The sequence below is a fragment of the Lotus japonicus genome, chromosome 5 (assembly GCF_012489685.1).
Source record: "Lotus japonicus ecotype B-129 chromosome 5, LjGifu_v1.2".
NCBI lineage: Eukaryota > Viridiplantae > Streptophyta > Magnoliopsida > Fabales > Fabaceae > Lotus > Lotus japonicus.
In genome coordinates, this window is record NC_080045.1 from 64,068,722 (window position 1) to 64,096,544 (window position 27,823).

At 35.2% G+C, this 27,823-nt stretch overlaps 5 protein-coding genes across 6 annotated transcripts in view; 2 read left to right on the forward strand and 3 right to left on the reverse strand.

Moving 5' to 3' along the window:
- Nucleotides 1-340, forward strand: part of LOC130716808 (octanoyltransferase LIP2, mitochondrial) — a 1,536-nt gene extending 1,196 nt beyond the window's left edge. Inside the window, exon 2 of the mRNA XM_057566812.1 lies at nt 1-340. This exon is cut by the window's left edge and continues 479 nt beyond it. Coding sequence (XP_057422795.1) covers nt 1-232 — 232 coding nt within the window. The 3' untranslated portion in view covers nt 233-340.
- Nucleotides 341-5,071: 4,731 nt separating this feature from the next.
- On the reverse strand, nt 5,072-8,897 carry LOC130719981 (endo-1,4-beta-xylanase 5-like). Its single transcript, XM_057570567.1, has 7 exons — nt 8,834-8,897; nt 8,698-8,750; nt 8,337-8,559; nt 7,884-8,080; nt 7,353-7,451; nt 6,053-6,844; nt 5,072-5,604 (listed from the first exon to the last, which is right to left on the reverse strand). Exons 1-7 carry the CDS (start codon nt 8,895-8,897, stop codon nt 5,257-5,259), a joined length of 1,776 nt encoding a protein of 591 aa, XP_057426550.1. The 3' UTR covers nt 5,072-5,256.
- A 1,854-nt stretch (nt 8,898-10,751) lies between these two features.
- Nucleotides 10,752-14,419, reverse strand: LOC130720798 (endo-1,4-beta-xylanase 5-like). The gene is made up of 7 exons (XM_057571495.1): nt 14,239-14,419; nt 14,098-14,150; nt 13,761-13,983; nt 13,393-13,559; nt 12,819-12,917; nt 11,502-12,293; nt 10,752-11,194 (listed from the first exon to the last, which is right to left on the reverse strand). Exons 1-7 carry the CDS (start codon nt 14,327-14,329, stop codon nt 10,847-10,849), a joined length of 1,773 nt encoding a protein of 590 aa, XP_057427478.1. The 5' UTR covers nt 14,330-14,419; the 3' UTR covers nt 10,752-10,846.
- A 4,631-nt stretch (nt 14,420-19,050) lies between these two features.
- LOC130716942 (uncharacterized) lies at nt 19,051-21,784 on the forward strand. Of its 2 annotated transcripts, none has more exons than XM_057567002.1 (4): nt 19,051-19,198; nt 19,501-19,789; nt 20,737-20,797; nt 20,912-21,784. In XM_057567002.1, exons 1-4 carry the CDS (start codon nt 19,140-19,142, stop codon nt 21,493-21,495), a joined length of 993 nt encoding a protein of 330 aa, XP_057422985.1. In that variant the 5' UTR covers nt 19,051-19,139; the 3' UTR covers nt 21,496-21,784. The 2 variants fall into 2 exon arrangements, with proteins under 2 accessions (XP_057422985.1, XP_057422986.1); XM_057567003.1 differs by having other exon boundaries at nt 20,764-20,797.
- A 250-nt stretch (nt 21,785-22,034) lies between these two features.
- Nucleotides 22,035-27,659, reverse strand: LOC130716943 (probable beta-D-xylosidase 5). Its single transcript, XM_057567004.1, has 8 exons — nt 27,157-27,659; nt 26,744-27,040; nt 26,467-26,636; nt 26,047-26,144; nt 25,195-25,956; nt 24,248-24,884; nt 22,689-22,693; nt 22,035-22,632 (listed from the first exon to the last, which is right to left on the reverse strand). The coding sequence occupies exons 1-8, from the start codon at nt 27,550-27,552 to the stop codon at nt 22,289-22,291; spliced, it is 2,709 nt and encodes a 902-aa protein (XP_057422987.1). The 5' UTR covers nt 27,553-27,659; the 3' UTR covers nt 22,035-22,288.
- Nucleotides 27,660-27,823: the final 164 nt, after the last annotated feature.

A 27,823-nucleotide genomic window follows, 5' to 3' on the forward strand; every position in this document is an offset into this window, starting at 1 on the left:
TGGGATGGCATTTAACATTGATCCTGATTTGAGCTATTTTAGCCACATTGTTCCCTGTGGAATCACAGATAAAGGAGTGACATCTTTGAGAAGGGAGACAGATTGTGATCTTCCTGCTGAAGATATAATACAGGAGCAATTGATCTCATGTTTTGCAAGAATCTTTGGCTATAGCAACCTGATTTGGAAGGATGAGGCTTCAATATTTTCTGATAAAAATGAAACTGAATGAGAGTTAGCTATTTTAGCTAACTGATTGTGTATAACAATATCATTATTTCTTATATTCTTTTGAAGTATTTAACCAATAAAACTCCTGTTTATGTATTCTACACACACATTCTAAATCACTTGGTCTTGGAGAATGTTTAGCACACGCATCATTCTTTAATCTTGAGAACCATTATATGAGAATGCAGTAATAGCCTTTAAAAAATAAATGTGGAAAAAAAATGATCCATCCAAAAGTTAATCGAATCACTTTTCTAGGATTTATTTTCCTTTAGAGGTTGCTTGGCTCCAAGTAGGTCTATGAAAGGATATGAATATGATCAGATGTGGGAAGAATTGGTGGTACTTTAACATCAAAAAATATAAAAGAGTATACATGAATCTGTCCATAGTGAAGTAGAATGATTACAATGAAGCAAGCAACACGGCAAACCTTTACACCAAGAAAGAAAAGAATAGACAAAAAGTCATTTCCTCAAATGGAGTTGTTCACATGAGCTGTCAGGGAAATCTATTCCTAAAGAAAAATTCAATTGTATGCCAAAATAAAACATGGTCATCTTCACTAATCAGCCCACTTGGCACATGAAAATACATCAATTTTAACTGAAAAACAGCAAATCAAATCAAGTTCAGATATTCTGGAAAGAAAACAATTGAAACTGCCCTGCCTCCAAATGTTTCAGAATTTCCCCCCTTTGTGCTAATGTCTTAAGAACTAATTAAAATGAATTTACCCTGAAATGAGGCTCCAAATGTATTGGTACATATAGATTAGTTTAAAATGAATTGCAATGCTTATGCAGCTCATTCAACAATGTGATGCTAAAAAAGGTCTCTCAAAGACTACTCGAGTATCTTTGCAACTGCACCACATCTGTTCGCGCGTACTATCTCAATTCCTTTACAAACACAAAACAACCTCATCTTTATTTCTTAGTAGCTAATTAAAGGGTCAATTATACCAAATGTAGGTCTTTGTTACGCAACACAGCCAATTCTTGCTTGCCATCTACCATGTTGATGATGCCTGCGAGAATAAAAGACTGGTATTCCAATTTATATAAATGAGAAAAGCAACTAAGATAAACAGTCATCTAAATTAGAACCAAAACTATGAATAGGAAACAGTTAGTTAAATTTTTCATAGAACCAATCTTACATAATCAGTTTAAATTCTTAAAGCAATATGATAAAACACAATATGTTCCATTTAAGATTATGAATCCTGGTTCCATGTTGCAAATTATCACATTCATTTTTGTTCATCTCCAGAACATTGTAGATGTGCTTGTCAAAACGAAATATAGGCACTCATGACTCAACCCTTGTATTGTTAATGACTTGCCCATATTGTGAAGTTAACTTTTGGTGCCCAAGTACACCTTCCTCCTCTAGCACTGTGCAAGGTCTCCTTTGCCTTCATGTCAAACTTGAAGCTTGGAGAGCTATAAGGTCTGATCAAAGCTACCACATTTTATTCTCGTCTCAGTCTCGCACCTCTACTGCTGGCACCTGTTCAAAGAAGCAATAGATTCTTGCAAGACAAACATCACAAAATCACTTGTGAAACAAAATGAAATCAGATCACAAAGCCAAAGCTACCACATCTTATCCCCGTCTCTTCCTCTTTCTAAGCTGAGATTTCAAAAATCAACCGAGAAATCCTACAACCCTTCACGTGGTGCAGTATGTTGTTGATGATAATAAGTGGGAATAGGATATGCAGTTTCAGCAAGTCCCTAAACTTGTTATCCTCTACATTTCAGTCCTCTGTTATTCTGTACGAACATAAATAATGATTAACAAAAACTGAAAACTTAATAAATCAAGGCAAACATCAGTGGTGGAAGATGTTTCCAGTTTTCATTAAGCCGGCCACCATTCAAAAGTCAGAGAATCAAGCAAACTTTGAATATACACTAAAACATGCAGATGTGTTTTGAAAGATGCAGATGTGTTTTGAAAGATCCAGTAATTCAAGGGTGGCGAGGTCCTAAATCGCTAGAAATTGGTTGAAAACACTGACTCTTGAATGCCACAAACCAGTAATGGCTGCCGAAAAAAAATGGGTTGCAAATCTTAAATGCCACAAATAAGTAAGTGGCGGTCCTAACCTGCTAGAAATAGAATACTAGCGGTTAAAAGATCTCTGGCGGTCATAAGCCACCAGAAAAAGTATACAGATACTGGCAGTTAAATGTTCAATACTGACGGTCCCGGGCCGCCAGAAATTGAATTCGATACTGGCGGTCCTAAGCCGCCAGAAATTTATTACAAATACCGGCGGTAAATGTAATTCGCTTCTGGCGATCTTAAACCGCCAGGAATTTATGGCAAATACTGGCGGTTAAATTCAACAAATTTATTTGTGGCGATCCTAAACCGCCAGAACTTGGCGGTAGACATGACCGCCACAAAGTCACTTGCGGCGGTCATAAACCCCCAGGACTTGATTACAAATTCATTAGTGGGGGAAGATGCAACATATTCTTTAGTGGCGGGTCCTACACCGCTAGAAATTTGTTGCAAAAATGCCACAAATTCACCGGTGGCGGTGATGAACAACTAGAAACTTGGTTACAAATACTGGCGATTGAATCCGTCTCCTCCTCCTCCAAAAATGTGGGGGAAGATGTGAGGTTGAACGCATAAGAAATTCCAAAATCGTTCGGGACAAAAACAAACCTCCACTTCAGACGAAACCCCAATCTCTCTGACTCCAAAGCCCTTGTCGTCGATTCGTCCACCGTCTTCGCCTCCTCAAGAAAGGGCGCTGCAGAGAAAGAGGGGGAAGAGCTGCATGCTTGACAGCACATAAGTCATTGCAGTGTGGACACATCAGCAAGTGCAGAAGTGTATTTGTCTGTCCTGTTTTGAGAAGGTGATAATGAAAAACATGAAAAGAGAAGCATATTTACTACAACTAATCCTATCTGGAACCACTTTACAGTGAGGTTCTTTTTTTGTTTTGTTTTTTTAGTTAGGTAGTGGTGTTTGATTTGAGTTGGAACTTGGAAGTGGACTTCATTCTCATCACTCTGAATGATGTGGGATTGATATCAAGCTAATGAATCAAAGGTATGAATAATTGGGTAGATTATATATCTCTCCAAAAGAATAATTGTCTACTTAAACTCAAGTAAAAGAAATCTGCAATTATAAGCTGAAGGTAGTTTTGATGCAAGACCTCAAACTACATACCTCTAATCTCTCGAGACTCTGTGATCACATTAAGTGAGTACTTTAATAGAGCAAATTGTGATATCTATCAAAATAAATAAATAATGGACATGGGAAGAATATGAGAACTCTTTAGGGGTAAAGCTGATATAAGGTCAAAATGCATCTTCATAAACACTATATGCAGGTATAAATGATTATTGAATCTTATACTGCAAGTAAACTAATTACTTAAAACTTTAGGAACACAAGAAACTTGCTAGTTTTTAAAATACACTTCCCTCAGGAGAGTGAAACTTGAGTTTCCTTGAATACAATCTTACCCAGCTAAGTTTAGCTGTGCATGACGTCATACTTATCATAACTACATGCAATTATAAAATTAATACGGTCAAGAATATCAGGTAACCCATTTTATATCATGTGATTAGTCACATGACAGACATTGGAATATGGTGGAAAATTTGGAGAAATGTCAGAAAAGTATGGGATTTGATTAAGGATCACATGACAAGCTCCTTCCATTCCATGTTCTACCTCCACAACACAACAAAAATGTGGCAGGTCAAATAATCCTTATATCTTCCTTCCCTCTCTTCATCCCTAAATCTGAATCTTTCACACAACTTTTAAGATATTTTTTTTTGTTAAATACATTCATTTCATCCTTTTAAAAGAGAGCAGGTAACTCTATTTATAGAATTATCCTAGTGATTTGGCCACTCAAGTCCAATATCCAATTCTCTTAGTTCTCCATTTTCCATAGAAAGCTTCAACCATCAATAGTCTAGTAAAAAGAATTGTTACACTTTGAGCACAAACAAGCCTTACCATTTTCTTATGGGATAGTTCCAAGCACCAGAATTCCCTTCTCTTTTCTAGCTTCAGTTGTTGTTTGTTTCTACTTGTCACTGCCATGAAAACCACACAATGTGCTTTGGTAGGCCTCTTTTTCTTAATTCTCACATATTGCATCATGTTCTCTGGAGTTTCAATCAATAGTGAGACTAGAAGTAATCGGATAGATAGGTTCTCGCCCCGGAAGCTGCTAGCTCATGTCTCCTTGAAAATATCTTATGAAGCCTTACAGAAATCATTAGGCACAAGTTTAAAGAAGGCTCCTCCAAGTAAACCAAGTCCAATCCACAACAAGTGACTTTGATGTCATTTATGTGAAGATCTCAACTGCAAGGAGGAATTAGATCTAACCTCTTTTTACATTTTTGCCGTTTGTCTTGTTAACTGTTTATTAGGTAGGTTTGTAATCAAGATCACATTTTTCACTTACTTAGCTGTTAGGAACTTGTTGAATTTTCCCGTTTTTTTGGCCCACAAAAAGACTTCTCAGTTGATGCAACATGAGTATACTATAGGAAAAATTTATGTTTTGTACTTATGTTTAAATATATTAGATCACTTAAGGGTAGCAGATTTCTGGCAAAAAGAGTACATTTTGTTTGAAGATCACATAAAAAATCATGTTCATTAATAACAGTTTTTTTTTTACCTTATACAATTATATATCTCCTTGTACAATTTGTTGAGTAATGCTCACAACTGTTTTGAGCTTTATTTATGCTGAAGTGAATTTCATATTTTCTGAGAAAAAAAGGGTGAATTCGGTGCTATAAAACTCCCGCTATGTCCGAGGTCCATGGAGGAGCCGGATCTACTTTGTGGATTTAATGTAGGCAGCCATTTTGTGAGAAAGCAACATAATTTTTAAACCACCCAAGGAAACTGTAATTTACCAAATAATGATGATGCTTCAAGCCATTTTATTATAATATTTTAATTTTACATTTGTAATTACAGTTTGCTTTAACAGTAGGTGATGCCTTTTCAGGCATGCATTTTCACATGGATTGTTTGCTGTGAAAACTCTTTCCTTACACTTAGATTGAGTGTTTTGGAGAAGTGTGTTTGAGGATGTGAAACAATTACATCATAATCTCCATGATGTAGTGAAATGTCTACAATTCCTCTGCTATCTGCCATGGTTTCATGAGGCCCAGTTCCCCACTCACGAATTAGCTTGTCCACAACATCTCCCATTGGAGTATTTGTGAAATTTTCATCTGCTAGAGGAGCCTTCTGGAAACCAGCTTGCACTGGACCCATGAACATTATAATCCCTTGAACAGCAGGATGTGAGTAACCCTCTCTTAGAATCCATTCAAAATACTCTTCCTGCCCAACAGACAAGAAATGTTAAACTGAGTTATAAAAAATGTCTTAGCTCTCACTTTGTATATTCAGATTTCATTATATTACATTTTTCTTTCTAAGAAATGAAAACAGATAAATTTGGTGTCCTCTTCTGTATTAAATCATGCAGCACTATACTTTGAACTTTATTTATGCACGTTTGGCTAAATTGATTAGTTAAGCGTTTATTCATAAGTTAATTTAAGCAGCTTATGAAAATAAGCTCAAAACAACTTACAGGTAGCTGGTAAGCTATTTTCATAAGCTTATCTAAACACTTGCATAAGCGTTAATACTATAATAATTCACAAATAAGTTTTTCCATCCGCAACCAATATTTTGCAACAAGCAGAACAACAGAAGTTTTGGTTGTAAATAACAATTTCCCTGAAGAAGTAAATCAGATTGCTCTGTAAAGTTGAGGAAATACCTGATTTGGTTGTGGATCTATACTAGTTTCTGTGAGCCATATTGGATATCCAGTTGCACCAAGAATATCAAGCCCTGATCTCATGTAAGCAAGATTTGGATTGCCAGAAGCAAAATGGCATTGCAACCCAATTCCTAATGGTATTCCTTTAGTTCCTGGAAACTGCTGAATCTCTCGAATTTTCCTGATATAGTTTGCTGGGTTGGCAACCACATCCCCACTATATTCAATGGTGTTAAACTCATTCAGGAACATTCTTGCATTTGGATCAAGATGGTAAGCTGTTGAGTAATACATTGCAGAAGCATTTTCACCAAAGTTCTGCTCATAAAAGTTGTAGTGGAGATTCTCATTCACAACATCCCATGCTATCAGGTCTCCCTTATATCTTGAAACCACAGAATTGATTCTCTTTCTTGCTGCTTCTCTCAAATCCTGAGGAGATAAGGATTTGACCCATTCAGGCTGAAAGTTTCGGTCGTCCCATAAAATGGTATGGCCTCTAACAGAAATGCCATTGTCATTGGCCAATGCCAGCATGGCATCTGGGATAGTGTAGTTTTCCTGGCCTTGAACTTTCTCTGTACTGTACCACTTCATCTGGTTGGTGAAGGTTGTGTGTTTGAATCTTGACATAAACCATTTCCGGTATGCACTGTTTGTGAGGATATTGTTGTTCATTCCGCATCCAAATGGGAAGTGTGGCCTTGTTTGTTTGATGGAAATTGTAGCTCCTTCTAATGCTGTTTCGTTTATATGAGTTACTTGGAATCTCACCTTTCTCTTCCGTACCTGCAGGTTATATCAATCAATAATTGTTAACTTTTTTTTGTTTGCTACTATTTTATTGCTGATCTTGGTGCTTGAGCTTGACTAGTAGTAGTACGAAAAAAAAAAGGCAATGATTCCTCACTCATGTATAGTGTCATATCCGCATCGCCCTGTGCCACATTCAGCCCTTAGAGCATGGCTACGAGCACACATGTACACATAGGACATCTCATTGGCCCTCCCCCAGCTACTTCCTTTCATAGACTCGAATGTCGTACCTGGAGGATAAGTACACTAGTCCAGGATCCGAGTCTAGTGAGTCACATTAGCTGGTGGGAGAGACAGTGAAGTGCCCTAGGTGTTCACGGCTCGTGCTTGTGGCCATGGCATATGGGCTGAATGCGGCACGGAGCAAAGCGGACGTGCCATAAAGCACTGAAATCTATGTGAAAATGATATAGGAAGCATCTACTTTCATGTAACTTCCAATATCTAAAATAAAGAGTGGGGGTGTTTTGCACTAGCTTACCCTCTCAATGCTGTCTTCTTGGTGTGATCTCCATTCCTCTTTGGTGAATGGTTGTAAGGATACACTATCAGCCCATATTTCCACTGTTGGATTCTTGCTCTGCATTGTTAGAAAATTTCAGTTAAAATGTATTTATCAGCCCATCTGGTCTCTGAATAAAAGCCCTTTAAACATTTTTATCAATTGTATAGTTCTTCTGCTTTTACATGCATTTTAGATGCTCTTAAATTGTTTCCCTAGTGTCCTATTAGAAAATATAAAAATTTGGCTCTCACTTCTTATCAATTGCACATTAGAGCTGCAAGCAAGTATTAACAATCAACCACCCTCCCCTAAAAATTTGAATAGCATGGAATATTTCTGTCTCATTAGCATGTTATCTTCATTCTCAATTGTGGAATTAAGTGAGAAGAGTGAAAACAGAAGCTATGGAATTTTACAATTGAGGAATTTTGTGGAAATATGCAAAGACAAGACAAGATGAGAAGCAGAAACTTCACAAAATCAAAGCCAATCCAGAATGTACTTCACCTCAAAAAGAATATCAGCAGGGCTTGTGAAGTTTGCAACTAAACCACCTTTCAGCAAAGTCCAGCACCCATGCTTTGCAATCACATGCCCACCTCGTATCAGTTCACTTCCATGTATTTTAAATACAACTGACACAGTTTCACTTCCTTTACTGAGTTGCAACCAAGCTGAATGTGGAAAAAAGGGGAAAATAATCACTCATAATGTTTCAGAAATCCAACATGGTCACATTCATGAAATGAATATTAATGAAATAGATGGCATTACAACCAGAAAGTTATTGGTCCAATGGAAGAAAAGAACACTGTGGTGACACTTTCCAAATGTTGTTGATAACAATACTAAAGGAAATAACAACATTCTTGTGATTTAGCAACAATTTTGAATGTTACTATATCTCAAATGTGTAGTAGTGATAAAACAAATTTGTACACATGAGAATACAGAAATTACCAGAGAAGGTGTATATCATTCCTTTCTTAAGTTGAACCTTCTGTGAGAAACTATCCAAAGGTTTTGTTCTGTTTCTGGCCACAATGAATGCATTGCCTTCATTGGATCTTCGTTTTTCGATTGCTCCATTTCCAACCATTGTCCAACCCTCTAAGCTGTGATCGAATGCTGGGTTCACTATAATGCCTCCTCCATATTGTTCCCTCTGAGGTTCTGCCAGGCACTGTTTGATTTAAATGCATTAGTTAATGTATTGATTGTTGAAAAAATCTAGCACAAACTCATATATTTTAGTTGGTTATATTAGTATATCAATTCTGCATCCTGAGAATAAAAAGTAAAAAAATATTAATGCAATTACCTCTGTGGTAGCAGAATCATCATAAGAGTGAGACAGAGAATGGACAGTGAGTCCTGCATGTGTTGAGAAGATATATTAGTTCTGCCACTAGCTAGCTATATCACTGATAGAGTGACAGAAGGAGAAAGATAAAAACCTGAGATGAGTAAAAGGCAAGAGGTGGTGAAGAACAATTTGCAGCCTTCTGCAGAAACCTTCATCTTGTCACAAAGCAAAAAAGCTTCCCTAACATAATGCAGCTATTGATATCTTAAGTTGCTATATATAATTAAGGCTGTGCATTGAGTGTAATCCGTGAAATCAGATTAAGAGCATTTTTCAAGAGTGCAAGTAATTAATTAAAATAATTTTGTACCATTGAAACATCTAAAAGAAACAGTTACCTATTTAATGAACATCTTTTAAGTGAATGTGTGATTGCTTGATGTGTAATCGTTTTTAAAATATTAACCATTAATGATTTCCAAATACAAGAAAAATAGACAACATCGTGCCTGATTGACGTTGTGCCAAATAGCACCATTCATAATTTAATACTTTTAGACGGGGTGTTCGCTAAAGTCAATAGTGACTTATGTGAGTTACCTTTTATGTTTCTTGAAGTTGACCAACTTTGGTCATAAATACTCTCATATGATTTTAAAAATATTATGTATAGTAAGAAATAGGAAAAATAAATCAATATAATTACTCATTCATATCTTTTTGTTCAATTATTTTTTAATTAAATATGTTTAAAATTATTTTTCTCAAGTAGCAATTGATATGGATAAATACATGTGAAATAATTAGTTACCAGTAATTAATAATATTCAAATATTATTTAAAGTTATTAATTAATAATCAATATTAACATTAATTATTTTAGTAAATAGTACTCCTATCAATTAGTTTTTTCATTAAACATGCATAAATACATGTGAAATATATAGTAAATTGTGATTAATTATATTCAAAATATTATTTAAAATTATTAATTAATAATCAATATTAATTATCTTTTTCATTAAACATTTAACATTATTAGAATAGTTGAGTTTTAGAGGCTGATAACATAATTTGAGATTTCAAAATTTATGAACTGTATTAAATATATTACCTTCAATAAATATCACTAAATATATATTATTTATTTTTTATGATTAATTGACTAGATAAATTTTATAACTTTAAACTTGACTAGATGACAATTATTTTATGAATGATTCATCAAGTCAATCTCATTGTATTATACGCTCTTCAGTCTCCGCTCCTTATTATCTGTCATTATTTTCAGAATTTTTTAGAAAATTAATAAGAAGTTTTTTCTTTTTTTGGGTCAAAATAAGAAGTTCAACACATGATATTTTTCCCACCTAGGCCCAATGGGTTGTAGAGGATCCAAATGGGTTCATGTGTCAAGAAAGTCCCTGATCCATGGTCAAAGCCCGCCCCGAGAATGATGACACCTCAAGTGATACATTCCCTGGTAATTTTAACAATTTTGTTACCCTAACGTTACACTCTCATTCCCTTTCCACCATCTTTAGATCATTCAGTATTATTGTTAATTTGCTATTTTTATCACATGCATGTTGTGAACTGCATTTTGAACTTGCACGCTCCTAGTATGCTATGCGCGAACCCTTTTATGCTATTTCTATGCTCTTTTGGGTTCATGTTTTGTAATGTTTTTGGTTTATGCTATAGTGGTCTGGTGAGCTTCACATTTTTCACTTAGCTGTTAGGATATTGTTGAATTAACATGAGCATGCATACTATAGGAAAAACTCTATTTTGCAGCATTGTTTTGTACTTATTAATAATTTTAATATTTCAGATCACTTAAAGATAGCAGATTTCTGGCAAAAACAGTACATTTTGTTTGAAGACTACTTAAAAAGCTCATGTTCATTAGTAACAAATTTTCTACCTTATACAATTAGTAATGTCCTTGTACAATTTCTTGATAATTGCTCACAACTGTTCCAATTTCCAAGGTTATTTATGCTAAAGTGAAGTTCATCTTTTGTGAGAAAGCAACAAAATTTTTAAAGCTCACCAAGGAAGTGTAATTTAGCAAATAATAATGATGCTTGAAGCCATTTTATTTTAATATTTCAATTTTACATTTCTAACTATTAGTCTGTTACAAGAAGGTGATGGCTATTTAGGCATGCATTTTCACTTGGATGGTTTGCTGTGGAGATCCTTTCCTTACACTTAGATTCAGTGTTTTGGAGATTTGCTTTTGAGGATGTGTAACAATAACATCATAATCTCCATGATGTAGTGAAATATCAACAATTCCTCTGCTATCTGCTTTGGCTTCATGAGGCCCAGTTCCCCACTCACGAATCAGCATGTCTACAACATCTCCAATTGGAGTATTTTTGAAGTTTTCATCTGCTAAGGGTGCCTTCTTGAAACCCGCTTGCACTGGACCCATGAACATTATAATCCCTTGAACAGCAGGATGAGCATAACCCTCTCTTAGAATCCAGTCAAAATAATCTTCCTGCCCAACAAACAAGAAATGTAAAGTAAAACTAAGAATTCTCTAAATTGTCTTAGCTCTCACTTTGTATATTCAGATTTTTTTTTATCACATTTTTCTCTAATATGATAATAAGCGCTATTCATGAGTTAATTTGAGAAGCTTAGTGAAATTAGCTCAAAATATCTTATAGATATGTGCTAGCGCTTATTCATAAGTTAACCTCAGCTATTGTCATAAGCTTACCTGAACACTTGCATAAGCGCTTAATGCTATAAGATTTCCCAGTAGAAGTTTATGAGATTATTTTGTAAAGTTGAGGAAATACCTGATGTGGTTGTGGGTCTATACTAGTTTCTGTGAGCCATATTGGAAATCCAGTTGCACCAAGAAGATCAAGACCTGCTCTCATGTAAGCAAGATTTGGCTGGCCAGAAGCAAAATGGCATTGCAACCCAATTGCTAATGGAATTCCAGCACTTCCTGGAAACTGCAGAATCTGTTGAATTTTCTTTATATAATTAGTTGGGCTGGCAGCAACATCCCCGCTATATTCGATGGTGTTAAATTCATTCAGGAACATTCTGGTATTTGGATCAAGATGGTGAGCTGTTGAGTAATACGCAGCAGAAGCATTTTCACCAAGATTCCCCTCAAAAAAGTTGAAGTGGAGATTCTCATTGACAACATCCCAAGCAATTAGCTCTCCACTATATCTTGAAGCCACAGAATTGATTCTCTTTGCTGCTGCTTTTCTCAATTCCTCAGGAGATAGAGACTTAACCCATTGGGGCTGCTGCTTTGGGTCATCCCAGAAAATATTATGGCCTCTTACAGAAATGCCATTGTTTTTGGCCAATGACATCATGGCATCAGGTGTAGTGTAGTTTTCCTGGCCTTTAACTATCTCTGTGCTGTACCACTTCATCTGGTTGGTGAAAGTTGTGTATTTGAATCTTGACAGAAACCATTTCTGGTATTCACTATTTGTGAGGATATTGTTGTTTATTCCGCATCCAAATGGGAAGTCTAGCTTTGTTTGTTTGGTGGTGATTGTGGCTCCTTCCAATGCTGTTTCGTTTATGTGAGTTACTTGGAATCTCACCTTGCTCTTACGTACCTGCAAGTTATATCAATTCATACTTGTTAACTTTTTTTTTTGGTGGTTACTATTTTATTGCTGATCTTGATCCTTGAGCTTGACTAACATTTGGTGAAAGTCATGTTGGTAGTAGTAAAAAAACAATGATTCTTCCATGATGCAAAGTGTCTCATCCGCCTCGCCACATGCTGCATTCAGCCCTTAGGAAATGGCCACGAGCACCTGTGAACATGTAAGACATTTCATTGGCTCTACCACTGGCTACTTCCTTTCCCAAACTTGAACCCCGTACCCGTGTACTCATCCTTGAACCACGCGGTTCAAGTCTGGGGAGACACATTAGCTATTCAGAGGGCCAATGAAGTTTCCTAGTTCCCTACATGTTCACGGGTTAAGCTCGTGACCATGGTCATTGCTTGAGAGCTGAATGGGGCGGGCGAGGCGAACGTGCTGTAAATATGTGAAAATGATATAGGAAGCATCAGCTTTCATGTAAATTCCAATATCTAAAAAACAAGAGTGGGGTGTTTTGCACTAGCTTACTCTCTCAATGCTTTCTTCTTGGTGTGATCTCCATTGCTCTTTGGTGAATGGTTGCAAGGATACACTATCAGCCCATATTTCCACTGTTGGATTCTTGCTCTACATTGTTAGAAAATTTCAGATAAATTTTAACAGGTCTCTAAATGGGATCCCCTAGTATCCTATTTGAATGTAAACGCATATGGTTCTCACTTTTAAGCAATTGAACAAAAGAGTAGCAAGCAAGTATTAACAATTAACCACCCTCCCCTAAAAAATTGAATAGCATGGAATATTTCTGTCTTATGAGCAACACTATCTTCATTCTCAAGAGTGGAACTAAGTGAGAAGAGTGATAACAGAGGCCCTACAGTTTTATACTTGAGGTACTTTGAGAAAATATGCATAGACAAGACAACATGAGAAGCAAAAGCTTCACAATTACTTCTTGTAAAAAAAACAATGCTTGAAAGTTGCATCATATTTGGTTAATTAGCCATTTGCTACTGCCCATAGAAGTCAATTTTAGATCAGAATTTTTACTGTCTCTGAAGATGATACACTGGCTAAGGTATAAATCCAGAATGTACTTCACCTCAAAAAGAATCTCAGCAGGGCTTGTGAAGTTTGCAACTAAGCCACCTTTCATCAAAGTCCAGCACCCATGCTTTGCAATCACATGGCCGCCTCGTATCAGTTCCCTTCCATTTATTTTAAATACAACTGACACAGTGTCACTTCCTTCACTGAGTTGCAACCAAGCTGAATATGGAGAAAGGGGGAAAATCTCACTCAACATGTTTCAGAAAAGTAAATGACCAACATGGTAACATTCATCAAATGAAAGTGAATGAAAGAGATGTCATAACAACCAGAAAAAAACCTTGTTGTATATAATGACTACTTTTTGTCTCATTTATATAGAACAAATTTGTAAACATGAGAAAGAGAAACATAAGTTACCAGAAAAGGTGTATAGCATTCCTTTCTTAAGTTGGATTTTCTGTGAGAAACTATCCAAAGGTTGTGTTCTGTTTCTGGCAACAATGAATGCATTGCCTTCATTGGATCTTCGTTCCTCGATTGCTCCGTTTCCAAACACTGTCCAACCCTCTAAGTTGTGATCAAATCCTGGATTTACTATAATGCCTCCTCCATAGTGTTCCCTATGAGGTTCTGCCAGGCACTGCTTGATTTCAATGCATTAGTTTATGTATTTAATTGGTTATATTTGTGTGTATTTTGCATCCTTAGAAGAAAAAGTTGAACATGGAAAATATAAAACTATTAATGCCATTACCTCTGTGGTAGCAGAATAATCATAAGAGTGAGACAGAGAATGGACGGTGAGTCCTGCATGTGTTAAGAAGATATATTAGTTAAGGTGGTGGACACTAGCTAGCTAGCACTGATAGAGTGACAGAAGGAAAGTGATAAAAACCTGAGATCAGTATAAGAAAAGAGGTGGTGAACAACAAGCTGCAGCCTTCTGCAGAAACCTTCATCTTGAATGGGTTAAGTCTATATCTCATATTGATACAATGGAGATTATAAGTAGATATATATAAGGCTGTGTATTGAGTGTGAGCCTTGGATCACATTAGGAGAATTTTCAAGAGAACAAGTATGAGAGTTGTTCAAATAATTTTTATATCATTTTCTTACCATTTCTTTAATATAATAATTAATTTAAATAACTTATCACTTTAGTTTAATAATTGTAAAATATTTTTTTAATTGACCCTAAAATTCACCTCACATTTGTATATTTCTTCAATGGGTCCAGTTATCAAGAGCTACTTTTTGAAAAGTAACAGTTACTACGTCATAATTTAATACTTTAAGCCGGATGTTCGCTAAAGTTAATAGTGATAGATGTAAAATGCTTTTTGAGTTGTAAAAAGTTGAGAAACTCTTACCAGAATGCACTGACATCTTTTTGAGACAGTAACATATATTAAAAAAAACTCAAGATTACCTTGTTTGCAAAAACTTCACATAATGGCCCATGAGAGTTTTCACTTGAGACTTGAGAGGATCATCATCCGCATTTTTATCATGATTAAAAGTAATATGGTATCTACCAAAATAAAAATTAATATGGTCAACATAATTTTTTCAAGTAACAATGGATGTGAATAAATATATATATATATATATATAAATTATTTGTAACTTTTAACTAATTATATTCAAGATATTATTTAAAATTAATAATTAATACATCAATAATTAGTTTAATAGTTAATATTACTTTCATATATAATAAAATGGTTATATATATATATGAAATTATTTGTAACTTTTAACAAATTATATTCAAGATATTATTTAAAATTAATAATTAATACATCAATAATTAGTTTAATAGTTAATATTACTTTCATATATAATAAAATGGTATTTGATATCATTAGTAATGAATTTTGTCAAGAATTAGTTTCAATGTTATTTTAATTGTCTATTATATTAGGAAAGTTTACTTTTAGAGGCACTAATAACATGATATGATTTGAGATTTAAATATTTATGAAAATATTTAATATATTACCTTCAATATAAATATCATTGAATATAATTAAAATTATTTAAATAAATTTAAGATTTTTAATCTTGACTGGTAGTTTTTTTTTAATAAGCAATCTTGATTGATAGTGAGTTCCTTCATTACTGATCAGTCATGTTAATTCTACTGGGGTTATCTTACGTTTAAAAAAAAAGTTATCTTAGGAAAATTTTGGATTAAATCACACTGGTTCTGATATTTAAGATAAGTAAAGTATAAATTTCATATTTTATCACTTATCTTAAATATCGTTGGTCCACATAATACTATAATGATTTAGCTCAAATTCTGTATAGGGTCATTTAGACAACCACTACTTCTACGTGCTATACTAGATTAAATACTAGTACTATCATTGGGTGGTTGATACATGCTTGATTTTAGTTAAGCATAATCACACGTTTGAGTCTAGTTAATCGAAAAAACCCTTAATAGAAAAGTTAGCCCGGTAGCCCCAAAATGATATAAATATTTTTAAATTGTACAAAACGGGATTGTCTCCTAGAAAAATTGCATGTAATATAAAAAATAATTAAATACTACCTCTACTTTTTTTTTGGTCACTAATACTACCTCTACTTAGGATGAGAATTTTAACCCAACGATTAAGATCCTCGCACAAACTGCCCTATTTGGGGGCCTGAGGAAAAAAAAAAAAAACTTCCTTGCGGAAATGGAATAGGTCCTTTTTCACAAAAGAATGTTTCTTTTTCCACTTTCTTTTTCTTTTATGTTCTCAACCAAAATGTCAAGGTAATAAATAACATAAACCACCCTTGAACAGTTGAACATAAACTTCAGCGAATCTTTTTTTTTTTTAAGCCGTGCGTGATATATTAGAATAGTCCAATAGTTTCAGAAAAATATAAGCTGATTTTAGCCTCAGATACAATGAAGGAGGATAAGATATGCCCATTAAAAATGTACGAAATATTTAATAAATTTCAAGAGCACACTGCACAGACATACCTTGAGCAATAATTCCAATTATATGGACTCCAACGATGTCCCGTGAATCTTCTCCCGCTTTATACATGTGTTACAGCTTTCAAAGCCTATGTAAAAAAAACACTAATATGATATCTATAATTCTAACTTGAACTTGTTCTAAATATCAAAATCTAAATTCACTCATATTTTACAGAAACTAAAAACATATTTAATCTCTAAATTTCATATTGTGCAAATTTATATATAATTGAATTTATGTCGTATATGGAGAAGGGACGTACGCTCTCCCTGCAGAAGTACAAATCCTGGCAATAAGACATACTAAGAGCTCGTGTAATTCAGATGTCTTCTGGTCTCTTTGTATTTTTCCTCAGCGCCAAAAATCAAATAAATAAACTACACAACCAATGATAATTCATATATATTTATTTATTAAAAAATATTACCTACATCGATCGATCTAGCATTTTTCTTTATTTCATTTGATTATTACAATTCACTAGCTATTTGTGAATCAAATAAATATTGAAGTGGCATCTGAAGAAGAACGCATCTTTGTAATATCAAAATTTAACACGTACGTAAACGCAAGTTGTGACAAAAGGCAAATATATAATGGACACTAATTTATATATCAACCATTTTAGTGCAAATCGTTGTGTGTTAGATGAAGATTGGTTATAGCGTTGTGCCTATATATTTGATGTGAACAAAATCAACACTATTTAGTGAGTTACAACTCATTTTTGCCGACCAAAATCAAAGATTTTATTGTTGAAGGAAAGACGTGCGTTAATGGAGTTTACACCATACATTTGTTGTGCTTAGCCAAATACATTAAGATTAAATTAGCTCAAGGCTCAAAATTCACCGAATAATTAATTTACTTTAAAAGAAGAAGAAGAAAAAGCTACACGTGTAATTAATCATTCATGAGAAAATATGTATTTTAACACATTCCTGATTTATATACTGCGTCAGATTGTTAAGACTTAATTAGATGTTTTATATATCTCATGCATAGATGGTGATGCTTTGTGGCATCTTTGTTGCTTGATATGACCCCTTGCATTAGTGGGTGTCAGTATTCTTTTGATGGTGGGTTAACCATGAACTAAGAACATTGGGGTACTCTCTAAATTTAAACTAACTAATGTATTAAATGTGTTTGGTTTGTCTAGTTTATTGATAATGGAAAGGATTTCTCTTATCTCGTCTTACATAGTAGTTGTTGTCAAGTACGTTTTCTATATCTAAAAATTGATTTATTGTGCATTATGTGTATGTAATATATTAACTAATGATTTTCTTCATTAATATTGAGATACTTTTCTTTTTCTCTCTAAAGTGATAAGTGATAATTCGATTTAAAAGAAACAAAACTAAAAAGAATTAAACTACGATATATGGGGTAATGTGGTGCTCTTTATAGAATTTATAGTTGGTTATGAATACAAGCCATGTTAACCTCTTTACCCTTTTTGATGTGTGCAATAAACAAGACACAAGCATGTATCTTTCAATCAAGTTTTGTGAATATGTCATCAATCAAATAACTAATTATTCCAAAAATTTAAATTGTTTGGTAAGAGCTATTTGAATAATTTTATATTATTTCTTTAATATGTCATCTCACGCAAGAGTCATTTGGGCTTGAATCGTAGATATGCACATGTCGTCTACCTACAATGTGCTTAAATTCAATTTTTTTTATTAGAAGAATTATGGGTGACAATTATCAAATTCGAGACCGCTTAGTCATAGAAGCTATTATACCATGTCTAACAATCAATTCTCTCAAAAATTTAAATTGTTAGGTAAAGGCTATATGAATAGTTTTATATTATTTCTCTAACAATCCAAATTAAGTAATGACTTGTTGTGATATCTCATTCAGAAATAGTGCAAACCAATGAGTTGCATTAATGTGTCAAGAGAAATTGGTAAGAAGTAGTCAACACATTTCTTGATGATGGGATATGAGGTTAACCGACCAATGATGATTAAAACAAGGTTTACAAATCATTTTCAAATGTAATTAAAGGGAAGAGTGAGATTTCATGAGACTCTTCTTGGCAAACAGATTGATTATTCATGACGATCTGTCATTATCATAGGTTCATCACTTTCCCGTAAAATAACAATAGAGCTTTTCCGAACAATTCTAATTTATAGTTTAATTTGAAAGACACTTTGCTTCGAACATATGAGTTGCTAAGAATAAAATTCAGGGAAAAAAATCCAAATTGTATGGAAAATACTTCAAGAAGTTATGCAAGGACATCTCTATATTACTAAGTAGAACAATTACTTTGCATAGATTAGGGATACCGGCCTTCCAACCTATTTGAGTGGAAGCGTGTGCTATTTGGTTACATCCATTAGCGTGTAAGGTATTCAATATAGACTTTAATGAGGATCAAATAACTATTCATGTCCCTTTATCTTTGGAGGCTCAAGCATAAACTCGTTTAGTTACATTTTCTCATGCAAACATTTTATCTCCTACTATTTGGATCTCATAGTGCTAAATAACATTAAAAACTCCAAGTTTGAAAGGGGAGTAATCATTACGTAAACCACATAAACAAAACTTAGCAACAACAATTAAAACATAATTTCATGATCTAAAATCTAAATAAAATATTAGGGACTAAAACCTACGTTTGCTATAATTCAGGTACTAAAAAACATATTAATACACAATTACACTATACACACTAGCAGTGCAAAGGATAGTGATAGCGAAACATGGTATAGAAAAGAAAAGAAATCGAAGAGAAGAAGGTTTAACCCTAATTGAGATTCAACAGAAAAACCCCTCAATGTCTCACCGAGACTCTGATTCGAAGCTTCGCCATTCCAAGTTCGATCGTGAACCAAGGTACTGCTTCCTCTTCTCACCTTCCAACCCTATCTATCTATCTATCTATCTATCTATCACGTTTACATGGTTTTCAATTTCAATTGAATTGAACCTCAATGCATTTCATATTTGCATTCATTCGTATGTAACTTCAAACGTTAATGTAGAATATAAGGTTAGAAAGTTGTTTAATCACATGATGATTTTCAATCGAACTAGGTTTGTTTCAATTCGTTTTGATTCTAGTTATAGTACATCATGAGCTGGAGCTGATTATGTTTTTCTTGAATGAATGCTGGTTCCTGGAATTCTGGTTCTAGCCCCAAGAGATATCGAAGGGATGGAAAACAAGATAGGGAAAGGGATAGAGATAGAGATAGAGAAAGGGAAAGGGGAAGTGAAAGAGGAAGGGACAGGGACAGAGTAACCACAAATGGTGGAGGAGGAGCAGGAGGAGACCAGAATCCTATAGATCGTGATCAGAGAAACCTACCGCCACCTCCTCATTCTAAGCAGGAGTCTGTTGGTGCTGGTGACAAGAAATCAAATGATCATCAGGAGCCACCCAAACATTCAGCTCAACCACCGAGATCTCGCTCGTATTATCAGGTCATAGCAATTCTCCTTTTTATAATTGATTGCATGAGCTGTGTGAACCAAGTTCTGCTTCTAGTCATGTTCAAATAGGCATATTGACTATATTAGTTTAGATGTTTTCTTTACCCCTTTCTAAGCTTCTAGTGAGTGTGTCTAGCCATACTGAAAATGTTGCAGGGGGGAAAATGTCGTTAGCCTTCTTTGTTTTAAATCCCTGATTTCTATTTTCATAAATAGGATGGGTGCATATGCATTACACGCAAACCGTGGCTAAGTCATTTTTGACACTTTTAGTCTCCAAATGCTCATTTTGACACCAATTGTATTTCCTTGGATTGCATTCAACCGGTAATTTTGCAGTTAGTAACCGATGGTTATAATGGGGGCAGAACTGGGGGAAAACATGATAAATCAATATTTACTTTTTGCTTGGTGCTATTACTAATGAGTATTAGTTGTAAGCGATAACATATCCTGACCTTTCAATTATAATGCAAAATCCTTGTCCATCACCTTTTTTCTCTATGTTTAACAACTAGACCTTGTGCTGGGTGGCAAGTTATTTATTAGAGTAGAGGCAGCCTGGAGCCCAGTATTTATATATACTATATAGTGTGGTTTAGAAGGTGAAATATGAGCCAGAAATGTTAACAAAAGGGTGAGAAAACAACAACTGGAATTTTCTGAGAGTTAAGTATTGTATGAATAGTTTGCATAGTTTGTGCAAGCTGCATAATATCAAATCTTTTTCCAGAATTTTGAAAATAGTTCTTATTCCTGTAGTCCTTGTTTTGTAAGGAGTTGCAGTATTCATCATCACAGAATTCATCCTTGATTGTTATTCAGTGTATGCAAACTATTTTTCTGGGGTCATGTAGCGGGATTCTTGCTCAGCCCTATGCCTTCAAGTGCCTCGATATATAACCATCTTAGGCTTGCCTGTGCATGTTTTATAACAGCATGCTGAACGGGGTAATACTGAGCAGGTTGGTCGAAGTGCTGGTCGAAGGGAAGCTGGTGGTGAGTTTCCTTATTTTATATTGGATATACCCTTTTCCTTTGGCTTTATATTGCGTGGATGGTTTGTAGATTGACTCAATACACTCAAGCACAAAATTCTTCCATTTCATGCAGGAAAAGCTTTTGCTCAAAGTAAAGAGAATAGCGAAAGGGTGGAGACAAGTCAAAGTAGAGAACAGAGAGATGAGAAATCACAGGCTAAACTGGATGATAATCTCCACAGAAGAGATGGTTCTCCTGAAAGGAAAGATGATCCACCTTCTAATACTAGGAAAAGACCAGCATTTAGGGAGAAGAAGATTCAAGGGGATTCAGGAGATGCTAATCCAGCTGTGAGTACTGAGAGAGTAAAGGCCAGCCATACTGACCACCCTCCTGAAAGGAATGAAAGGAAGGAGGAAAGAAGTGGCAACCCTCGCCATCTGGAAAGACATGAGAAGCAAATTGCAGGGGACAGAGCACCCAACAGGAGTGAAGGTAGGAGGGATGGCTTTTCATCAAGGGCAAGGTATGGGGGCAGTGGAGGCAATAATAATGACAGGGGAAGAGATAAATTTAATGCAAGACAAGGTTATCATCCTATTAAGACTCGAACAGAGAAGTGGAAGCATGATTTGTTTCAAGAGGCTGACAACGATCCTGTTCCAAAGAATGAGGATGACCAGATTGCAAAGCTGGAAGCACTCTTGGCTTCATAATAACTAACAACAGTCAGTTTGAGTTGAACTTGTTAATGTTTTGTTTTAGATATCATCATTTCACTCCTGGCTTGTTGGACAATTTCCAGGGATGATTTATTTCAGTGATCAATTACATGATTTCTTTTGATCTCTGGTTTACGTGTTTAAGTTTTACGGGATGTGTTGCACTTGATTTGGCGATTCTGTTCATTGTGGTATCGTGTCGTTACTCTCAGCAAAGCTAATGTGTCTGTTGAGCACAATGATTGTCAGTTTCCGCTAAGGTTAACAGGAAATGTTAGAGGAACATATTTTGAAGCTGGAATAACTCTAGGCTTTGTTGGGGATTAGAGCAATATGCAATTACAAAAACTTTGTATTACCTATACTTTCCTAAGCCATCACAAACTTTCTGGTAATAACCATTTATAGGGTGAGTGATTCTCTGTTTATTTTTTTGTCTTTTCTTCCTCTCTTTTTTCCCTTTCAAAACCACCAGTTTATGACAATCGCCGAAACAGTTAAGTAAGAGAATAATGACATTACCATTAAAACAATGAAAAAAAAATTATGCTGATTTTTCAATATTGATTTTTATTTGAAGAAAAGAGCAATATTTCTCTTAAAATCTTTGGAGAGTTAATCCCCAAGAGTTAGCTTACAAGATAAGAATTATACACACTTGAATTACAAATGAATCACCCATCATCTTAAACAAATGAATCAAACCTTAGAATACACATATAACATCTAATAGTCCCAAAATATTTTTAAAAAGAATGGAAAATTGAGCATCCCCAATGATGCTTCATCACTTGCGATTGCGAATGTTGTTGAAGTTATTAGAGGGTTGGACAGCATAAGAAGCAGTAGTAGGATTGGCAGAGAAAGCAGCAGCCACTGTTGCAGGGCCCCTGGGGTTAACCAAAAATCCATCAGCACCATATCTCTGCTCTAAGAACTCAGATGCGTTTGGCTGGAAATCAGACCTGGTTCTTCTGTGAGAGGAACCTGAGAAGGAGTCAGTGGATTCCATTAGCAAATGGTAGCTGCGGTTTGAGCTCTCAGAATGGGAGACGCTCCTGTTGAAGCTGCGGTGATGAGGCTTTTGCTTCTTGATCACATGAATAAGATATGGAATCAAACCTTCCATTGCTTGATATTGATTGCTTGATTGTTTTTGCTCTTCCTCTCTTCTTTGTGTCACAAACAAATCCTTTGACTTTGAATATTTTAAGCCTTGAAGCAATGTTTGGTTTTTTGATAGTAGAAAGTTACAAAGGAGGTCAAATATATATTGGTGGAGTGCTATAGAGATTTTGAAAGGGTGAATTGTCAATGCAAAATTGTAACAAAGTTGCTTGCAATTGGTATCTCAAGATTCATGAATGGATGACAGCTTTGATTTTGACTATATGATTTTCCTGAGGCGGCTTTGACGTTACATGTTAAAGCTAAACAGCTGAACCCCACTTTCTGATTTCAGAAGAAGTATTTTGACAATTATTATGAAACTAACGTCAAGACATCATGCGATGACAATAACAGGCAGCAGGCCTGCAGCCACCCCCACCAACTCCTGCTTCTTCATCATTATCAGTGAATAATTCTATTGAGAATTAAAGATATCAATATCCTAAAAAAAAATTAAGTATTCCAATATTTTAAATTAGACTCTAACAATTATACACTAGCAATGTAAATAAGTTTTACACTCGTTTTATCAAAACTTATTATCTTGTCACATCATAATAAACTAAAATTAAAACACTAAAAATAGAGAAATGTGACTGGGTGCTCTGTATAAAACTAATTACATATACTAATTATGTAATGGCTAGCTCTTGAGCCCATTTACTTTCGTTTTTAATGAAGTACTTCATTTAAGAAAAAAAAAAGTCACTAACACCCTTTTTAGGATGTTTAAATAAAATGGCATGCTATAGTTAAATTATTAGCATGCCACTAATTTCCATTAGTAACTCGCCTATTAGGGACGAACCTGCTTTTTGTTAATTAGAAAAATAAAAATTCCACATTGGCCACAAAATAAGTGATAAAAATGTAGTTAATAAGAAAATTAAAAAATAAAACTTTCATTTGAAAAAACATGAGTTATCACCAAATATGTATATCAACTGGCATAAAGATATTCTTACTTAAGCACACACAGTGATTCTATCCAGATCAAAATTGTGAGAGCAGTTAAATATTATAAAAAAAAAAATAGAACACGAGTTCATTTTTGTGTCAGTTTGTATTTACGTTAGTAATACACGCACGTTCTTTGTTTGGAAGCTTCATATTGTTCCTTTGAAAGATACGTGCGTTGAAAGACGCAGTTCCAAACATACTTATGTGCTGAGTGGATTGACAAAGCTCAATGAAAGCATCTAGGACCAAATTAAAATTTGACTGCCACATACATCTTATTTGATATTGATCAACATAAGGATTAACTTAATTATGATGTTATCATTTTCAGAGGCCAACTTGTTAGACCAAAACAATTAAGCAACACAAATTACAACTCTTGGGGATCAAATATATCTTAACTCAAACCTTAATTATTCTATTAATTAAGCATCAATATGCTTTTTATAAATATATATATTAATATCTAGTACAGTATCAGATATACTGAGCACTCTTCCACTTCCACATACTGTTATCAAACTCATGAAACATGTTCTTACTACATGATGTGAGTAACTAGCTAGGGGACACATTTGCAATGGCTAGTAATTATATAGATTCATCCAGATATGACTTCTTCTCCATCCCATTCCCTGAAAGACTAATATCAATTTGGTGCCTAACCTGTGTCTCACTGGAAGAGCCAACCAAAAGGGTGTGCTTTCCAATGATCAGCTTTCTTTTCCCATCACTATCCACATTACTTAGCAATTGGCATATATCTATTTCCAATGTCACAAACTCTGTCATCCCCACCATAACATGTGCTCTTTCAAATCCTATTAATTGCTTAATTGGAGCCCCAGTCACCAACTCTGAAGTTGGTGGCTCCCAGAACACCAACACCACATGGGAACCATTAAATGGTCCAGTGTTCTTCACACCGATGACAAGAAAAAATGTCAAATCCAAGCAACTTATGGTGGAAATATCAATTGCTTGACCATCAGATAGAGACTCAAAGATATTATTATGAGGTTGAGACATGGATGTGTTCGGCTCAATCATTATGGTGGAGGGAGCAGATGCAATGTAGGTGGAAAATGTGGAGTAGCTTAATCCATGGCCAAATTCATAGAGGGAGTTTCCATTGTAAAACCTGTAGGTCCTTCCAGGGAAATTTCTACTGCTGTTGGCTCTCATGTTCATGTCTGTCATAGGCACTTGATCAGCATAAGATTGTGGATACCATGTAAAAGGGGACCTTCCACCTAGAAGTTGTTAACTGTTAGTGTCTAAAGATTGATTGATATCAACAAAAGTAACAAAACATTATTTCATGAACCAACTATTCCGAAAGGGACAACAAGGATCGAAGTCTAGACCACTTTGTGCGTGCTTGGATCGATTTTGGATAAAATTGATTATAGTAAAATTGAGTTGAAAGTGGAGTGATTTATGTTTGGATACAAAAAAATTGGTTTTTTGGGGTAAGGTTGTGAAGTTCTGTTGAAGTTTTTCAAAATTGATTATGTTCAATGAAAAATATATAATGATAAATGTAGCAAAAACACAAAGTACCTGGGTTGTATTCTCCAAATATCACTTGGGCTATGGCATCCCCACCAGCTTGACCAGGATACCCTACCCACAGTATCCCCCCAATGTTTCTGATACTTTTAGTGAAAGAAATGTCAATTGGACCAGCTGCCATTATGACCAAAATCACTTTCCCTTTAGTAGCATCAGCAACATCTTTCACCAGCTTCTCTTGAAATCCAGGTAATGTCAGGTTCACTCTGTCCAGACCCTCAGCTTCAATAGACTGGTCTAATCCCACAACTAGAACCACTGCATCAGCAGGTGCTGCAGCCTTGGTTGCCGCTGCAAATAGACTCTGATCACCACATTTAACATTGCCACAACCAGGTGCATAAGTCACAGAAGAAATGTACTTCTGTAGTCCTTGTAAAGGGCTAGTGTATCTGCAAGGTATACCAGCATAGTTGCTGATCATAACTGTGGTGGCATTTGCATTTGGTCCAATCACAGCCAAATTTTTTATGTTAGTCTTGGATAAGGGAAGAACCCCACTATTTTCCAACAAAACTATTCCTTGCTTTGCAGCTTCTAGGGCCAATAGTTGATTTTCTTTAGTACATACATCAGATGGTCCAAGATTTGCAAATGGAAGTGACTTGGGGTTATCAAAGAAGCCTAATCTCATTAGGACTATGTAGTTGTACACCAAGGCCTGGTCTACTGTAGATACATCTACTTTTTTCAACTTCACTGCATTTGCAGTGTATTTTCTTAGATAGTCTCCACAGTTCATGTTTAAACCTGCACAATAATGTAACATTTAGTAATCCAAAAACTAGTCATCAGAAAATTGTAGAACTTTTTGCAGGTGGGGATTTAGTTCTATTCTACCTGCTTTCAGTGCAAGAGCCACTGCATCTTCAGGAGTTGCAGTGTAATGAATTGACTCGTAATATACTTGCACTGAATCACAATCTGAAACAATATATCTGTGCACAAAGCAGGGAGTTTCACTTGGTTATCTCAAATTACAAAAGCAAAGAATGAAACTGTGTCATATATAATGTGTTGTTCATCATGGTTAGTAAAAGTAGAAATTGTTATATATTGTTTAATAGCATGTTTAGATCAGCTTCTCTTTTATCAGAATCAATTTTGCAATCCATAAGCTACTCTCAAAAGTTTCTCCCCGAAATTGATTTTGACTTCATATTCAATTGTCGAAGGGTTTCCAAAAATGCACTAAGTTAGTGTCTTAGTGACATGTTATGAAAAAAATCAAATGACTAGTTGGAGATGGAAGGTACAAACCCATCTAGACCCCACTGGCCTCTGATCACCCCTTTGAGGAGGTCTGGATCAGCACATGTAGGAATTCCATTCACCCTATTATAAGAACACATGACACTGCTAACATGCCCCTCCACCACACAGCTCTTAAATGGAGGCTGATAAGTATCCTCCAAGTCTTGCTTGGTCACCTGCAACAAGTCCCAATCATGACAATAATCATTTCTCCAAGTCATAATGCATCTCATAGCATGTTTGGACCAGTCAATTTCTGGTACCCACTGAAACTTCTTTTTACCTTTGCATCAAAATGGAAGCGATCAACGCCTTTCCAGTTATCAACATCATAAGCAGTGTAATGCTTACAACAGCTTGAAACCTTAAGCCTATCAGCTTTAATACTTTCTTCATCTTCCACATCTTGTAACCCACGAACATACTTCACAGCATATCTAGACACCACCAATGGATCCTCCCCTGGAGTTTCCTGGCCACGCCCCCATCTCGGGTCGCGGAACACATTCACATTAGGACTCCAAAATGTTAAACCAGCCAAGTCCACATTGTACATAGCTCTTGCCTCAGTTGACACAACCTATCAAAACACACAGTGATAGAAACAGTTATAACAGATTGTAACAAACTAACAAACTTGATAAGAAACAGTTACAACAAACTTTTTGAGTGTACAGCAAATGTTAATCCAACAACCTGTCCCATATTGTACCATAGAGTTGCATTGAAGCTTGCAGCTGATAGAATCACTGCTGGGAAGCTAGTGGCGCCGGGCACTGTTCTGTTAAAACGTGTCCCCGGTCCTAAATTGGAGACACCGTGAAGCGCCTCCGACCACCATTCATAAGAAGGAACACCGAGTCTTGCAATACCGGAAGAAGGGTTTACTAATTGCTGTGCCTTTTCTTGGAGTGTTAACCGTGACACCAAGTCCTTGGCCCTGGCTTCATAAGATAAGGTGGTGTCGCAAAATGGGAAGTTACTAGTTTTAGGAGAGGCCTTATTACATGCATGTTTTTGGCTAGAAGTTAGAATTGGAAGAAGTACAAGAAGTGAAAGAAAAAGGGATAAGAACAAAAGATTGCTTTTCATAGTGTTGTTTGCTAAAAAATTAAGTTGTGTTGTTTGAGAGATGGTAATTGGTAAGGTTGATTTATATAGTAAAAGTTTTGGACTCAGAGTTTATGCATTTTTTTCCTTTTTGATGCTAACAGGTTGTTGCTTGTGGATTGAGATATGGTGTTGAAAGTGGATGGTTTGATTCCTAGTTTACGTTTAGAATGACTCTACAATGCTTAAATGAAACAAAAGCCTCCCCTGCATGGTCCAACCTATCCCTATGATATTAACCGTGGAATTAGAT

Coding starts and splice junctions, on each gene's coding strand:
- LOC130719981 (XM_057570567.1), bottom strand. CDS start 8,897: ATGAAGGTTTCTGCAGAAGGCTGCAAATTGTTCTTCACCACCTCTTGC. Junction 8,560..8,697: donor ATGATTCTGCTACCACAGAG/GTAATTGCATTA, acceptor TAAATCAAACAG/TGCCTGGCAGAACCTCAGAG. Junction 6,845..7,352: donor AAGAAGACAGCATTGAGAGG/GTAAGCTAGTGC, acceptor TATAACCTGCAG/GTACGGAAGAGAAAGGTGAG.
- LOC130716942 (XM_057567002.1), top strand. CDS start 19,140: ATGTCTCACCGAGACTCTGATTCGAAGCTTCGCCATTCCAAGTTCGAT. Junction 19,790..20,736: donor GATCTCGCTCGTATTATCAG/GTCATAGCAATT, acceptor GTTTTATAACAG/CATGCTGAACGGGGTAATAC. Junction 20,798..20,911: donor TGGTCGAAGGGAAGCTGGTG/GTGAGTTTCCTT, acceptor CATTTCATGCAG/GAAAAGCTTTTGCTCAAAGT.
- LOC130716943 (XM_057567004.1), bottom strand. CDS start 27,552: ATGAAAAGCAATCTTTTGTTCTTATCCCTTTTTCTTTCACTTCTTGTA. Junction 27,041..27,156: donor TATGGTACAATATGGGACAG/GTTGTTGGATTA, acceptor GTGTTTTGATAG/GTTGTGTCAACTGAGGCAAG. Junction 26,145..26,466: donor GGCCAGTGGGGTCTAGATGG/GTTTGTACCTTC, acceptor CTTTGTGCACAG/ATATATTGTTTCAGATTGTG.
- LOC130720798 (XM_057571495.1), bottom strand. CDS start 14,329: ATGAGATATAGACTTAACCCATTCAAGATGAAGGTTTCTGCAGAAGGC. Junction 13,984..14,097: donor ATTATTCTGCTACCACAGAG/GTAATGGCATTA, acceptor GAAATCAAGCAG/TGCCTGGCAGAACCTCATAG. Junction 12,294..12,818: donor AAGAAGAAAGCATTGAGAGA/GTAAGCTAGTGC, acceptor TATAACTTGCAG/GTACGTAAGAGCAAGGTGAG.